Source organism: Aythya marila (assembly GCF_965140915.1).
Source record: "Aythya marila genome assembly, chromosome: 1".
Classification (NCBI taxonomy): domain Eukaryota; kingdom Metazoa; phylum Chordata; class Aves; order Anseriformes; family Anatidae; genus Aythya; species Aythya marila.
The window spans coordinates 67,617,486-67,634,164 of NC_139042.1; the positions used below are offsets into that span (position 1 = coordinate 67,617,486).

The 16,679-nt window shown below is 43.2% G+C and overlaps 1 protein-coding gene across 1 annotated transcript in view; it reads left to right on the forward strand.

Moving 5' to 3' along the window:
- Positions 1-2,752: 2,752 nt before the first annotated feature.
- The window catches only part of AFF3 (ALF transcription elongation factor 3), a gene marked incomplete at its 5' end in the record, with an annotated part of 100,274 nt that continues 86,347 nt past the window's right edge, over positions 2,753-16,679 (forward strand). The window contains 2 exons of the mRNA XM_082784610.1: positions 2,753-2,775; positions 4,000-4,051. Coding sequence (XP_082640736.1) covers positions 2,753-2,775; positions 4,000-4,051 — 75 coding nt within the window. The remainder of the gene's footprint in view (positions 2,776-3,999; positions 4,052-16,679) is intronic.

A 16,679-nucleotide genomic window follows, 5' to 3' on the forward strand; every position in this document is an offset into this window, starting at 1 on the left:
ATTTGAACATGCCCCCCTCCTCCATCCCAAACCCTGGGTAATTTTGACCAGGAGCATCTCCTGTCCCTTTGACATGCTAGGGTGAGCAGTGGGACCAGATGTCCCCCCTGACAGCCTACTGGACCAATGCAGTGAGCAGCCCCAGATCAAAGAGGTCAGGCTTTTTGAGAGGCTATGTAAGAGATCTAGACACATGGTAACATTGAAATTGGTAGAAAAATGGATATTGGTGCCCTCTAGAAGGCTTTCTGGCTATTTTTCCACTAAGTGTATGTAGCCCTTCATCCTCTCCTTTCCCACCAAGTGGCACAGCACCCCTGGCTGAAACTCCGTAATTGGTTACTGGAGAAAGAAACCAGCTGCCTTGCTGTGGCATTTTGCAATATCCCGAACTCATCCTCATTTCCTTTCATTATGACTCTACCTGTTACGTTCTTGGCAGATAAAGGAACAGATGCATTAATTAGAGAGCAGAGAGCGCTCCCGCCCGAGTCTCCCTCCCCTCGCAACCTTCGTGACCTCATGGAGATTTCACTAAAAATATATAATTAGGTTCTGCAAAGTAACTTCCTGACCACTGGGATCCGTACGTGCTCACTTCAAGTGCAGAAGCCCTACGTGGTGTGTGCTTTCCAGAGATGATTCCAACACCACTCGATTTGTCTAGCTTTTGTTTACGAAGTTGTATTTACCTGTACTTCAGCATGTCAAAGCCAAGTTCACATCAAAAAAAAAAAAAATCTTAAAGCCTATAGACGATGCCACTTGCTGGCCTGGATTTGACACATTCAGGAAAACTTGTTAGAGAAAATAGCTATAAAGAGGCAGTGTTAAAGAGGCTATGTTTGCACATTAGCTTGTGAATGTTTGTCTGCCTGTCATTGCACTGGTTTGCCAGCACGCATAAAGAAATCTGGTCCTTGCAGGGGTTGATTTAAATGTGATCTGAAGTGCTCTGCTAACAAAGATGCACCAACTCTCATTCTTTGCTGGATCTTTGCCAAAGTGCTTTTCAGATAAAGCACAAATTAACATAACATCTCTTGCAAGCTTGAAGTATTTTCTTTCTCTCCCATCCTTCCCCTTTCTTCAAGTGGGGTCTGCTGGTCCAGCTGTGGGCTTTTTATTTTAACCATCATCATTGTCATGGTGGAGGTGAGTTGTCAAGCTGTACCTCAAAAGCATTTGGACTCAAAATCAGTTTGGTTGTTTAGGATGTTTACTGCAAACAAGAATATGTCTAAGACAAATACCTCCTCCTACCCCAGGATGGGCTCCAGCCTGGGCTTCCAAAGCTGCCTGGTGCCCAAGCAGCCTTGCTCTCCAGGGTTGATAAGGGGTGAAGCTGGAGTCACTGGTGACATGTCTTGCTCTGAGCATAGCTTTGGAGATCAGAGCTCAGGGTCTGACCTGGCAGTGAAAGCAGCCTGGGAGACAGTTCAGGCACCAAAGTCATTCCTGCAGGGTAGGCAAACATGTCTTGCCTTTTCAAGATAGACCTCTACGTATGGCAAGCTCTCCTAACCTGACACATCCTTGTGACAAACACAAGGATCAGGAGGGCCTGATCCCACTCTAGGGAAAAACAAAAAAGCAAGCAAGCGAGCAAGCATTTTATGGTGACCTGTTTTTTCCTATCGCCAGCATTCGGGGATTGTTTGTGCACTTACAGTAGTTCCAAGAGGGGCCACGAGCCCCAGGCAGGCAGTGCTTTTCTTGGAAAGCAGTGCTTCTAAAATGAGAAACAGACAAGAAAAATAAAGACAGGCTAAAAAATACAAGCAGGGAAAGCAGGATAGGCCAGCACTGTGGTTTCTTGTTCCTTTTGTGTGGATGATCCCTGCATGTATGTCTTGTGTCTTGCCTTAACTCTGCTTGCACTTCCACTCAACCTGGAGCCTTCAAAGCCTTATGGTACCAGCGAGCCACAGGCTCACAGTACAAAATCTTTTATGTTGATACAAAAAAGCCAGACACTAACAAATACTTACAGCTACCTAGAATATTTCATTATCAGCTTTTGTTTTTCAACTCCTATATAGGAGAAGAGCTAACCTGCTGAATCTTAAACAATGTACTAAAGTACCACATTTCTAGCAGGAATACAAGCACCTAAAATCAAGGAAGCGTGGGCAGTGGCATCAGGAGTTCTCTGCTTTTCACACTATAAGCAGATCTCTCTCTGCTTAAATAACTATCCACACAGTGTTTGTCACATTTAATTACATAATGCAAAATCCCAGATCTGTGCTTTCTATTTTCCAACACTATTTTTCTCAGGAATGCCCTAAACAGAAAAAAATGAGTATCTATACATGTATAATGTTGCTATTTTGAAAAGATCCACTGTAAGTGGCAGGATCCAAAGCCAGTGTGGATCTTACAGTGTTTATAGGAAACTTTCCTCTCATATTTTAGCATCTATGAGATGAATCCTATGTCAATGGTACCTGTACCACCTGCCAACTGCTCAGCAGGTCTTGTGAGCTTGCCCTGTGGCTGCATCCATGCAGTCAAGAGAGTTTCTGCTGACTAAGGAGATGGTAGAGTGAGTTTTTTCCTGCCTGTGGACATATTTCCCAATAAAACACAGGAGGGCCTTGCTATAATATTGTCAGCTTGAAGGGTGTCTGATATACTTTTCATACTTGAGGTGTCTGCATCACACCAAGATTTTGTTGAATTTGCTCTGTTGGCTTTACAGAGGAAAAATCTCGAGGTAAGTAGAAGTAAAAGCTGGGAAAAGCGAGACATGAGATTTAAAGAGGTGAGCGAGTAGGAGTTCCTGCTCTGCCCCCGGTTCTGTTCTCGTACACCTACGTCCTCCTGAAGGTGCTGCAGGGAAATAGGGGCACAGCTGTGACCGCAGCGACTGCACATATAGCTGCGCGTGGTGCCAACAGCTACTAATTTGGGGGAGGGTGCAGTGCTCGTTTAAGACCTGGCATGCCATGCAGCCCACTTAAGATCCACGCTTTTCAGGCACGCTCTTGGAAGATCCAGGCACAAGAACGAGGAGGTGGTTTGAAATTACTACATATGTCTTCTTGATATATTTACACTCCAGGGACCACCCACATCACAGAATGTGTTTGAATTGTTCCCCAAGCTTTCTTCTGGAGTTGAGGCTAAATTACAGATTCCCTTTTCCCAGAACACAAGAAAAATTAGCAACTTTCTGAATGATTATTGTTATTACAGAGGTATTTTTTTTAAATAGGTCCCATTCTTGAAGACCTTTCAAGCAGTGGGAGAAATCTTTGCACCTCTTCAGCTCCTTTAACTGCTGGTTACTTAACCTTAGCTTGTAAAAAAAAAATGCATGGAGGTAAAGACAAACTGCTCTTTTTTGAAAGCCAGTTGAAATAACTTGAGGAAAGGATATGGGAAGGGAAGATGAAATCCCCTTAGAAAAGATGCATTATTTTCTATGTTTGTATGACAGTGAACTCCTTGTGCATACTCCTGTGCACTGAGACAATATATTTTAGTTTTAATTGTTTCAGTCAATGTCAATTTTACATCAAACAGGCAATAAAGTAAAAATGGCCTTTGGGGAAACATCATTGAATCTTATTTTGTGCTGCAGTACTGCCAGTGTAAATATCTAGCTCTGTTTTGTAAGCTCAAAGCCAAATGGAGCAAAATTTTCCTTTCAGAGAGACTACTGACCTGTCAGCATCAAAAATATTATTTTTAGCATACAAAAATTGTTTGTCAGTGATTGTAATAACAATAATCTTTGCAAAATCCATTATTACTCCAGTAAACATTTTCCCTTAGGCACTAATAGCAGGAAACAAATTAAGAAGTTAGTTGATAACAATTGGATAAGAAAAAAAAAAAAAAAAAAAAAAAAAAAAAAAAGACGTCACTTCTACAGAGTTCCTGGCATAAAATATATTTCTTTCTATTTTTTATTTTTTTTACAGTAGCTCTGAGATCTGAAACATTTTGGTAAATCATAATTATTAACTTATTCTGCTGCTTGCTTTCCAGAATGCTAGAAGATGACCTCAAGTTAAGCAGCGACGAAGAAGAGAACGACCAGGTAAGAACCAGACAACAACCGTGTAACTTGTAGCATGTTTCACGTCGAGACAGAGCTACTGCAAACATTTTGCTAATGCTTTTTCAAAATATACATCAAGGTTATCAAAATACATGAAAGTACTGTAAATGGAGTAACAGATGTTCTTGCTCTGCGCCAGACTGCATGTGCTAACTGCTGTATTTGTGGGGAATGTTCTGCAGGGGTCTTGATTTATTACCTTGATGCAACCCAGAAGGTTTTTGTATCAGTCTCCTCCTGATTGGATTTTGTTTTGGAGGGGAGAAACAGGAATTCGGATTAAGGCTTCAGGCCAAGTCCTTCAAGCACGACCTGGGCCTGAGGGACCAGTCCCTGGGCTGTTGACCTGCCTAGAGCCTTGGATGGGCGCTTGGATCCCTCCATTACAGAGCCATTAGGGCATTTGCTTGGGCTTTAAAGACCCCAAAACACCTGCCTGGGAGCAGATTCTTCACCCAAGGTTTTCTATGGGCCAGGAGAGATTGTTTTTGTCAGGGTAGGGGTCTTCTCTCCTTGAAGCACTGCCATGTTTTGTCCAAATTATTCTTTAATCACTGGAGTAGGGCTGGATCTTGGTTTTCCCTTGGCTGGCTGAGTCCCTAGTTGAAAAGCTGTACTATCACAAGCTCTCTCTCAATATACCGGGGTAGATTTGGTGGGAGTGAGAGGGCAAGAGCCACTTCCCTTTCTCCTTGCATTAAAATGCACGTCCAGTGCCTTTGCCAGAGCATGTGAGGGAGGCACTGCCCCTGGTTGCCTCAGGTGTCTCCAGACCAGGATATAACATGGTTTCAAATGTGATTATTTCAGTCAGGGGTAACTGGAGCTATTTAGACTTCTGAAATTCAGGGCCTTAGGCAAATAACTCTAAGTATGTAGACCTGAAAACCTTCCAGGCTTTTCTTTAGCTCTCATTATTAGAAGTCTGTATTTTACAATACATTCCAAGCAACAGGTAAGTCAAAGCCTTTTCATATTTATATTAAACCATTATTTCATCTATTTTGAGCAAAGCTGCTTTGTGCTGAGAAGATTCAGCACATGAATTCAATTATTTACATATTTATACAATTTCCTTTTTGTTTAATGCATTTCATCCCGAAACACTTCACATTTAATTACTCTTCCTGCTTGTCTAGATAGTTTAAAATACATCACACAGACAGCGTAGGGCAAAGTCCAGTGAGGGACAAGAAGGGATGTCTGAAGAATACCAAGGGCACGCAGCAACACTGTGGTGCAGGCAGGGGAAAGGAGTGGTGGGGAAGGGGAGAGGCAGCGATGGGGAGGCACAGCTTGTCCTTTGGGTAGAGAGCAAGGTGGGATCGTGCCTAAAGGAGAGCAGTGCAGAGTTGGCAGAGCCCATGCTTGGGTGGCTCCACACTGTGTGTGCTTTGCCGGGTCTTCACTCAGTGACCAGAGGTTCAAGGCACAGCTGGTCCAGCCAGGGCTTTCTCCTCCGTGCTCCCACCCACAAGACCCCAGAACCAAGGCAGCATTTGCCACCAGCGTGGCAAGGAGCAGAGCCAAGGTCCCATTGCTCAGCACTGGTCATCATGTCAGCAGCCTTCAGCAATTACTTTGTGGTTTGGTCCCCCCTCTCTAAAATGGATTAATGATTTTTTTTTTTTTTTCCAAAGTTGGCTGTACAGATAAAAAGCTCCTGGGGGCACAGGCTGCCTCAGGCCCTAAAAATCCTTTGCAGAATCTCACTTAAGACATGCAAGTTTGCTTAAGGAGCAAACCTAAATATGATTGTGCCTGTTGGCTAAACAAAAGACCATGTTTTCATCTACCTAACAGGAAATAGGCCCCAAAAAGAATAACACAGACCCCTCCCTGCCAAACACATTCACAGATTATTACATGGATATGTACCTAAATGTCAGAGGAAGAACCCTTTTTTTTTTTTTTCACTTTTTAATTCTGAGGCTCTTTAATCTCAGACTGCTTCCTGAACTCAGGAGCAAGAAAGTAGGAAATCAAAGATGAAGGGATAGGAACAGTACATGAGTGATTCCCAGACACTCCTTACTGAATTAATTGGCATTTCAGCAATTGTACTCATTTAAGTAGTCCAGTTTCTTAAATAGCTGAAGGTGAGCTGTGCAAGAGCTTGGATGCTTTTCTTGTTTGCTAATTCCTATATGGAAATTTTGGGGGAAAAGATGTGGAAAACTCAGAAGGTGATTTTGTGTGTCCATTTGAAATCACCAGGCAGAAATGGAAAGTTCCTGTGGCGGTGCAGATGGGGACAGGTGCTGCAGCAGCCCTGTGGCTGGTATTTGGGCTGTGCCCGACCCACAGAATGTGAGCAATGGGCAAGGGAGGCCAAATGTGAGACAGCCGCCTGATTGAGAGCCTCGGGATCCCAAACGCTCCCTCCGTGCCAGCAATTAAGGTAGCAAGATTCACAGACCCAGGAGAGGCAAAAGAGGCTGGGTTTAAGCTGAGCGTGTGTGTGCCCACAGTAATTACATTATCCACACATATTAGTCTCTTAATTTTAATTACATAAATGTATTTTTCCTCTTTAATGAGCATAGTTTATCCATTTAAACTGATCGTTTTAATTTTACAGGCAGTGATCTTACGATCTAATATGCAGAGGGAAAATTTCCTGTTGGCATATTTTACATCACACAGATTGAAGAAAATATATTTTTTAATCCCCAATCAATATCTGAAGAGCAAGCAATTAACAGATACCAAGGTAGTTAACATAAATCTGCAAGTTAAAGAGCCAATTCATTTTGATTTATAACACATAAGGTAATAATTTCATCATCATCTCTCCCAGAAAGCATCTGAAGCTTTGTAGCATGAAGATGTCAAAATTGTACTTAAGATTGTTCAGAGTACTGAATTGTAGTGGTTATTGCCTTTTGGTTCCTTGAAGTGTGGCACAGCACATGAAACTGCCCCCATTATAATACCCTGCTCTTCTCTGTAGAGGTCACTGGATAACTTAAATCAGTCTTGGGTGAAATATTGAAAGGAGATTGTCAATTGTAACATGAACAATTCTCTTTTTTCCCCCTACTTGTCCTTTTACAATATGAAAATTTTGCAATAGCAAGTAGTTCCTTTAAGGGGAAAAAGATCCCTGGATCCATTTGTGCAATTCATGTCAATCAATAGACAAAAAAAATTAACTGACTGGTACACATACATGGAATAATAATCTAACATATTTTTGCAGCCCGAGTCTGCTTCCTTGCATGCATTTTTTCTGTGCAGGATCAGGTTGGTTGCCACTGAAGTTTTGTGGCTGTGAAAATTTATTACCCACAGAGTCAATCTGCGTTCTGGCTGCCAAGTCTGAATAAATAGAGTCATTGTGCTTGTCTGGAATATGTAACCAAAGTTCATCCAGTCAGCTTGACTTTCACATCCCATGAGATTCATAAAAGCCAACACCCTGGTATGTGCTCTTGATTCCTGCCAAAATTTTGTAAAATTGTATAAACAGAAGTTGAAGAAGCAATCAGAACACCCTCCCAGGGACGCAGCTCCAAACTCAAGCCCCTGTTGCATCTCAAAAGGCAAGACAGAGCCTTAGTCCTTCTTCTTCATTTTTAAATATCCCATAGCTGCAGCAGGTAAAGAGGTTGGCTGAGGCACATAGGGCACAGGGTTTTGTTCACACCCTGCACAAAAGAAAGAAAGAAGGCAGCATCTGCCAGGGAGCTGCTGCCCTCCTGCTGAAGGGACAGGGAGGGGGACAGACATCCCTGCAGGATCTGAGGCAGCGTGAGCTCAACCTCTGCAGGGTGGCCAAAGCCAACTGTGGGGGACCTCAAGGGAAGAGCAGCCTCAAGGAACTACTTTGGTGCAGGGAAATAAAAGTCTCAGGAGCATGTTCTAACCCACAGCCCCACAGAACAAGGCATCCCACCCAAACCTGGGGGCTCCTGGGGCTGCTCCCCATCAGTCACAGCCTGGGAACGGCCAGGCTGCTGCTCCAGGGGGCACATCCATGCTCCTCTAGTGCTCCAGTAGTGGCTGAAATGGAGATCTCAATACTGATTCAAGTTGTACCCACAGCTCCAGTGGGGACATCGGTGCCTGTGCTTCCTCCCCATCACATATGTGCTGAGGGATCAGTGTGGGAAATGCATGTTTCTGGCAGGGCTGTCTGCCAGGCAAATCCACTCTGTTGATGCAACAGGGCAAAAGTCCATCCCCATGGTCAGTGGCAGTCAGCATGGCCCTGTTTATATATAAGTAGCATTGGGAAATGACTTTTTAAGTCCTAAAATTGTGCTTCAATGGTAGCCAGAAACAAGTGAGAAGAATGTATTTAAGGACAATCTCTTTAATCAGGTGCAGGACTTTTCCTTCTTATTTCTGGATACGGACCAACGGTCAACAAAAAGTTACAAATTACCCTGAAACAGTCATGCATACACCTTCTTCCAGAAGGACTAATTTTTAGCAGAGTCCATATAAGCACTACTTCTGCATATGAAATCTAATATTCCAGCTAATGCACAGGAATCTGCAATGAATTCTGAAACAGATTAAAAAAGAGGCAAAGTGGCTGCAAGCTTTCTTTCCATCAGACCTCCCCTGTTATGACAGCTCTTTCTGATGTCAAAGATCAGCCAAGCGAAGAGCAGAGCCAGGTACATCCAGAGAGAGCAGCTAGATTAGGCAAATTATAGGATGCCGTTGCATAGCCCTGTTCATCATTAGAACTATTTTTAGTCAGTGCTAATTGCATGCACATATGCCGTGTCCAAATATTTTAACCACTTTAAGTCATTTTAGTGTTGTGCTCCCTTTTATTCACCTCTTCATCGGTGCAATACTTGATCAGAAGTGAAAATGAGAAAAAAAAAAAAAAAAAAAAAAAAAAAGAGAGAGAGAGAGAGATCAGAACACTCAGTCCTGGGGAAAAAAAAAAAAAATAAAGAAAGAAAGAAAGAAAAAAAAGCATGGAACCTGAACCTTTGCTGCAAATGAAGTTGGCTTTAAAAAGTAGACTGATAAACTTGAAGAAATATCTTTCTGATGTGAAGATTCTCACTCCACTGAGCCAGGGAAACTTACTTCATGAAGTCTGCCCACGTGCGAGTGTGACTGCAACTGAAACTACACAAAGCAGAGATAAGCAAAAATGGAAAAATTAAGTTTTGGGTTGAGGAATGGCTGGAACCTCAGGTGCTTTTGTACTTAATCCAAATGGCCTGCTCAGCCCTCTGTCACTACAATGTGAGTGCATTTTCAGACCAGAGGAACAGCCTTTGTAACAGCCTTACTTAACTCAGATAAGTCCATTATTTCCTGTGTATTAGAGAGGCAATCCTTTTGGTATCCAACATAACTAAAATCCAGAGCAAGATTTAAGCCAGCTGAGCCAAGCTTTTTTGTGGTTTGCCAGCTCTGATTTTAAAATCTCTGTGACATCTAAATTTGCACTTCCACTAGGCATGACAAGAAAACCAAGATTGCCTCACTGAAACTGTCAGATGAAACAAAATAAGAGCTCAGTCTTGTCCTGCCAAACTTGGCTCACATCACTGCCTATCTTACAATATCAGATTCAATGTCTGTCATGCACTGGCAGGCAAGATCAAGCTCTAAATTTGAACACCACCACCATAAATGACAGTGAAAAAGGTTAGAGATCAGCTTGACTCTTGGGCGTATGCAAAATCTGGGGAAATTCAAACACAACGCTCTGATCCCCATGCACACCTCTAAAAATAGACTAGAAAATAAATTTAAAATACAAGGGCATCTTCCTTGTCTCTTCATGTTGATGCTTTGACTAAGTTATAGCTCTAGCAAATCCTCTAGGTCTGCCGTTTTCTGCTGGTATCACCCTTTCCAAGGTATCACTTCCTCACGGCCTCTTGTATCTTCCTTTACCTTTCTTGAAATCTCTGGTTAGTTTTTTCACCTGGTGAACTAGAATTCCTCTATGAACATCTGCCACGATGGTCATGGGAACATGTCCTGATGCAATCAATTCAAAAGTGCCCGCTGATTTGGGGCATAAGGAGGGATTATCCCCTATGTCTCCAGGCTTATTTTCCCTTGTCCATACATAAGCATTTGTAAAAACACAGTTAATTAGTTTTGCCATCTTGCAGAAAGAGCCCTTGCTGGAGTCAGCCACCACCTCTGAGCCTGCACCCCTCACAAGAGTGGCCATAAACCTCTGTTTGCCTCCAGGAAAATTCACTGCAGTGTGCCTGCAGGAGGACGGTTAAATAACCAACAGCCATGGATAATTTAGAGCGCAAATTAAGGTTGTTTGTAATACCACAGCTATTACAGGCTGTAACAAGAGAACATACCCCTGACATATCCAGGAGCTCACAGGGCATGTACTTGCTTACCCCAGCCCGTGGTTTCTCTGTTGCTGTACCTGTCTGTCCCACTCAGCTTGTGAGCTTTTAGTACCAGACCAGCTTTGGGGAATCATCAGCACCAGCACAAGGGAAGCAGAAAGGAGAGCAATGAGGAACAGCTCCAGCCACAGCTATACCAACCTCACTCCCCTTGGGCTTTCAGCTCTGGGTGGGGTGGTGCTAGGAGGCGTGGTGGCTTCACCCACTTGGGCAGCAGAAGTTCACCACAGCCACTCTCTCACTCCACCTCCTCAAAGGAAAAAAGGGGAGAAAATACAATGGAAAAGACTCAAGGGTTGAGATAAGGACAGGGAGGTCACTCAACAATTATTGTCATGGGTAAAACAGAATCAGCATTGGGATATTAATATAACTTATTGCCTATTACTAGCAGACTGGAGCAGTGAGAACTAAAAGCAAACTAAAAACACCTTCCCCTCCATCCACCTTCTTCTATGTCCTCCCCCTGAGTGGTGCAGGGGAATGCAGTCAGTCCCTGACGCTTCGTCTCCGCCGCTCCTTCATGGTCCCTCTCTGTCCCTGCTCCCTGTGGGGACCCTCCCACGGGATGCCGTCCTTCCCCAGCTGATCCTGCAGGAGCTGCCCACAGGCAGCAGCTCCTCAAGAACTGCTCCCACACGGCTCCATAGCACGGGGTCCATCCATCCCCCAGGAGCAAACTGCTCCAGCACAGGTCCCCCACGGGTGGGCAGCAGCTCCCCCCAGACCCCTGCTCCTGCGTGGGCTCCTCTCCACCGGCTGCAGCTCCGGCCCGGGGCCTGCTCCTGCGGGGACTCTCCATGGGCCGCAGCCTCCTCCAGGCCACATCCACCTGCTCCACCGGGGGCTCCTCCACCCATGGGGGGGCTGCAGCGTGGAGATCTGCTCCGTGTGGGACCCATGGGCTGCAGGGGGACAGCCTGCTCCACCAGGGGCCTCTCCACAGGCCGCAGGGGAACTGCTGCTGTGTGCCTGGAGCACCTCCTGCCCTCCTGCTGCTCTGACCTTGGGGGCTGCAGGGCTGCTTCTCTCACATGTTCTCACCCTTTTTTTCCCTTCTTTCAGTCTGCTCTCACAGAGGCCCACCCAGGATCTTTCCCTGGCCGTCTCATTAGCATGAGGAGCAGTGGGAAGGAGATGTGAAGCGTGGGGATGGGTGACAGCAGAAGCAGAGGAAGCTGAGAATATGTCAGAAAATAAAAGGATCATGAAAAGAGAATGGGTTAAGGAAATAAAAAAGAAGTGAATGGAGAAAAGAAATTGAAATAAAATGTCATTATAAGAGGGGCAGCAGCAACATTAGACATTATGAAAAAATAAGGAAAAAGAGCCATCATCCCATCCATCAAAACTAGTATTTAAATAAAAGGGACTGGGGAAACATTGCTACAATTTCTCCTGAACCTAAGATGAAATCTTGCTCCTCTGAAGGCCACAGGAGTTTAGCTACTGATTTCAATCATCTTAGGATGCTATTCTGTGTGGGTGTTTTTTTTTTGTTTCTTTTGTTTGCTTGTTTGTTTGTCTTTTTTTTTTTTTTTTTTTTTTTTTCCTAGCACAATCCAAGCACTACCAATTGGGTAGTAACAAATGCTTCGTAGACAATTGACATAGCACCTCACCAGGCAGAGTTACTGCTGTATGGGGAACTTAGGCTGGTATTCGCCCCATTTTCACATATATGGGCTTTTTGGGGAAAAAAAAAAATAAAAATCTTGTAAAACCTGTGGCATAACACGGTCAGTTTGCCTGAGGTATCACGAGTGTTAAGAGTACTTCAACAGCAGTGCCTATTCCTGGGTAAGAAGACTACTTTGGAGACAATGGAAGTTTTCCAAGGTGACTACTGGTTTACTTGCAACAACTGAGACCTTCAACCAACTTTTTTTTTTTTTTTTTTTTTTTAAATTAACCATTTTATTAATGTAAAGTACCAAGGACTTTCAAAGTACCCATGACCTTCTGCTTGTCTCCACTGAAAAAGATTAAATTTAACTCTGTCTTGAAACCCTGTGTGCTTTTAAGAGGCAGAATTCAAGAGAAATCTGAACAGATGCAGGGCAGAAGACTCAACATTCACAGATATATAAAATTTTCTGAATTGTTAATACCCATGCTGCTTTTACAGTAATTTGGAGATCCAAATCACTTAACAAGTATTAACTACTTAATGCAATGCTCCTGAGAGGTATTTAGGTACAGTTAAGCAAGAATTATTATCTCTGTAGAATTGACAGGGAGACAGAGGCTGAGATGTGGCTCGTTTGAAACCACATGGCAAGTCAGCTGCAAAGCCAGGATTAGCACTTGGGTCTTTCAATCCCAGGTGCCATGTTCAAGTCACTAGATTGCGCTGCCCCTGAAGATTTATAAGGATTAATGGGCAACGCAGAGGAGAAAGAACAATGTACGCCAAAAAATATAATAATAAAACCCCAGGGTGAAAAATGAATACTGAGGTGTTGAAAGGCCTGGAGAAATCATGAAATCCAGAAAGGGTTTTATGGTTTCTTAAAAGATGTGGCACTGATGATGACCAACTCCAAAAGGGGAAAGAAGAGAGACCCTTCTAAGTCTTACAGCCTGTAAATCCTAAATAATTATCAACCAGACAGTAAAACTCACATTCACAGACTTACATTGCAAATTTACAGAGAAACACTCAAGCTGCAGTTAACAAGTGATTTTAAATCCCTCAGAAACCCACACTGAAAAGTGATCCTCAAAACAAAACTCCTAGAACACTGTGGAGTCCACAGTATTTCATTGAGATAAGGCACATTAAATATTACTTAGGATAAACTGCCTGAACTGGGCTTCTCAGGCAGCTCCTCGGGCCGTGCGGATGCAGAGGTGTTAAGCATGTCAAGTCTATGGGTGTGAAGGGGTTTTGTTGCCTCTGTGTGGAGTCCTGGTGGGAATGTCATTGTGGCAGGGTGCAGCTCTGCACTCGTCAAAGAAAATGCTGAAAGATGATGAGAGTTTCAAAAGAAGGGAGAAGGATGCCTAACATGTTTGGAAAGCATGCCTTGGGGTGAAAGCTGTCTGCACAGAGAATTCATAGAACCATAGAATGACTTGGGTTGGAAAGGTCCTTAAAGATCACCCTGTTTCAACCCCCCTGCCATGGGCAGGGACAGCTCCGACCAGACCAGGTTGCCCAAAGCCCCATCCAGCCTGGCCTTGAACACCTCCAGGGATGGGGCATCCACAGCTTCTCTGGGCAGCCTGTGCCAGTGCTTCACTATCCTCATAATAAGGAACTTCCTCCTTATACCTAATCTGAACCCACCCTCTTTCAATTTAAAGCCATTACCCCTTGTCCTATCACTACACCCCCTGACAAAGAGTCCCTCTCCAGCTTTCCTGTAGGCCCCCTTTCAGTACTGGAAGGCTGCTGTAAGGCCTCCCCAGAGCCTTCCCTTCTCCAGGCTGAACAGCCCCATCTCACAGACAAAAGTGTAGCATCCAGTGCAAGAAAGTACTTACAAACAAAGCTGGGCTAAACTCAAATCCTAACAAGAGAGTGAAGAACCTTGTGAGTGGTTGGATCAAAGCGGATTCACTCTAAAACTGTTATTGAGGATTTTGCCCTAGGTTCACAACAGCTCCCCAGATCTGAAGTAGAAAAAAGCTCTGGAGAGTCCCATGGTTCAAATTACGGCAATCAATAGTGTTGTGCCATTCACAAAACTTCTCAATGGCTTCACTAACTTAGGAATAAAATGCATTTATATTAAAAACAACCAAAGCATTAAGAAATTAAAATAGAATCAATGTGGAAGACATACGAAGAGTGACACATGAAAGAAGACATATAAAATGTTTGTGCTGGCCTGGTTGCCAAAAGGCAGAGTACAGAATTTCATCTTTCTCACACAGCTGTCATAACTGAGCCCTCTCGTTATAACAGTGATTACTCCACAGGACAAGAAAAAATAGAAGACAAAATGTCTGAGTTTGCCATTGGTCAATTCATTGGCTTTTATTTGCCAAATCATGCCCTGGGCAATGTGAAAGAAAATGGATCCATGATCAACCTGCAGTGTATCCAAGACACCCTTCCAAGCCCAGCAGAACATTCTTCATTAGTTCTCATTTGCTTTTTTTCCAAAAATGACTGTAAACCCAGCAGTTTATGAATTCTGTTCCAACTAATTTTAGAAGTGAAATGAAATAATAAATAAAATAAAATAAAATAAAATAAAATAAAATAAAATAAAATAAAATAAAATAAAATAAAATAAAATAAAATAAAATAAAATAAAATAATAAAATCTGGAGACCACTCTTAACACTCCTGGATCACCAGCTCAAGCTGTGTATTCAACCCATTCTGTTCACTGCTCAATCCCAATTACAATGCACTAGCTAGCTGCTCAGCCCCAATTACTATGAAAGTATTTAACTTCCTCTTTGATTTCTCTTCAACAACAGCTTGCAACTTGTGACACTTCGAGTAATTTTGGTAGCTCATTTAACACACACACTGAAACCTGAATATCTGCTGATTATGTTCCCAAGCTCCGGCTCACTGCAATAAAAGATGGAGAGAGGACATGCAATCTCTGGAGATTGAGAACCTGAACATGATTACTGCTGCCTGAAAACTTGCTTTGTCTCGGTAGTCTTAGGGTACAGCGAGGATCTTTCATGAATGATTAATGAACTATAGGCAGATCAATGAAACTCCGCCCTAAATGTATCTATAACCAATTCAGGTGTGGGACAAAGAAGTCTAACCAGCCGGTATCCTGTAATTTACAACTCTTGATGTAGTGAAACAGAGTAATCCATCAAATGTACTGTGGCTACTTTCTCAAGCCCAAGTACCTGAGCCACCTAAGTGATTTATTTTTTTTTTCCTTCCCCTGCTTCCTACTCAGAGTTAAAGTTATTATGTTGTGGGTTGGCCTCCAATATCCTTGTTCATACTGAGGAGACCCTCCCTCCATGAGTAAGCCCACTGATTCCAGGAACTGAAATTTTAGGATTATACTCATTACTGATGAACACATCAGAGTCTAGCACAATCACTTATCAGGAGAATCACTTATCAAGAGCACCTTTTAGTGGTAATTCTTGGAGATCTTTAAATTCTGTCAGCAGCATTGAACTTTGAAAATTATTTCTTATCCCTAATTTCTGTAGCCAGCGTAGTCACTTACTTCCAGGAATAATAAAGAATGCATAGCATATTCTCATTTTCTTTCTTGATGGATGGTGAGCTGGCCTCAGTAATGTTGTTAATGATGTAAAATAAAATGCAAATTAAATATCACAATCAAAAGGAAGCTATTCAAAAATAGCAGTGCAGGCAGGACACGATACTAAGTACCACCCTTTTGCTTACGATGTTACAAAGATAATGCCAGCGTATTAGAAACATAATAAATCAGAGAAAGCCATTTCTATAACGAGAGTTTTTCTATGGGTCATGACCCTCCATGGGGATTCATGAACGAGCTTAAATGGGGTCACAATAAAACTGTTAGCAAGAACCAAGGGCAGATATTTCTCCCTAAGCCGAGCAGCCAAGTCCTCTAGCAGGGGAACAAGAGAGCAGACTGTAATTAGTGGCCACAAGTATTTATGCTTGCTACAGAACTGCTAACTACCTTTAATTACAACAGTTCACTTTCTCCAGGAGAGGGGAGCAATATAGGCTAGAATTAAAATTGCCAGACAGTTGCTAACTGCCTTTCATTGCAGGTAATAGATCTGCTTCTCCAGGGAGGAAGGGTAAACTTGCAACTGAATTGCATTCCCCCATCACTCAGAAATGGAGCCATGATCAACTCAAAGGGTCACACAAATATGCAGCCAGACATGGCTGTATTTTCAAACAGTGTGAGCAAGAAATCAGTAGTCTCATCTGTAGAACGTGCCACCTCCAGGCAAGGAGTGAGTTGCAACCTGCATTGCATCCTGGTGAAGAAAGATGCTTATTAAAGGACTTAATATGAGAAGCTAATTGAAAAAGTGGAATGATGTCACTGAAAAATACTTGTACGTTTCTCCCTGCTGCCCTGGCTGTCATCTGAACCCACTTGCTGGCCCAGAAAGGATCACCTTTTCAAGGCTGTCAGCAGCTGGATGTACCAAGTTGGAAACTGAACATTGGCACTTGAGGCTGCAGTCCAGCCCCACATGGCCTGGCTCAGTTTAGCACCCTGAACAGATCGAGACAAATCCTCTCCTTTTCCCTCCTAAGGGCTGCTTTCAACTAGACTGGAGGCGAAAGT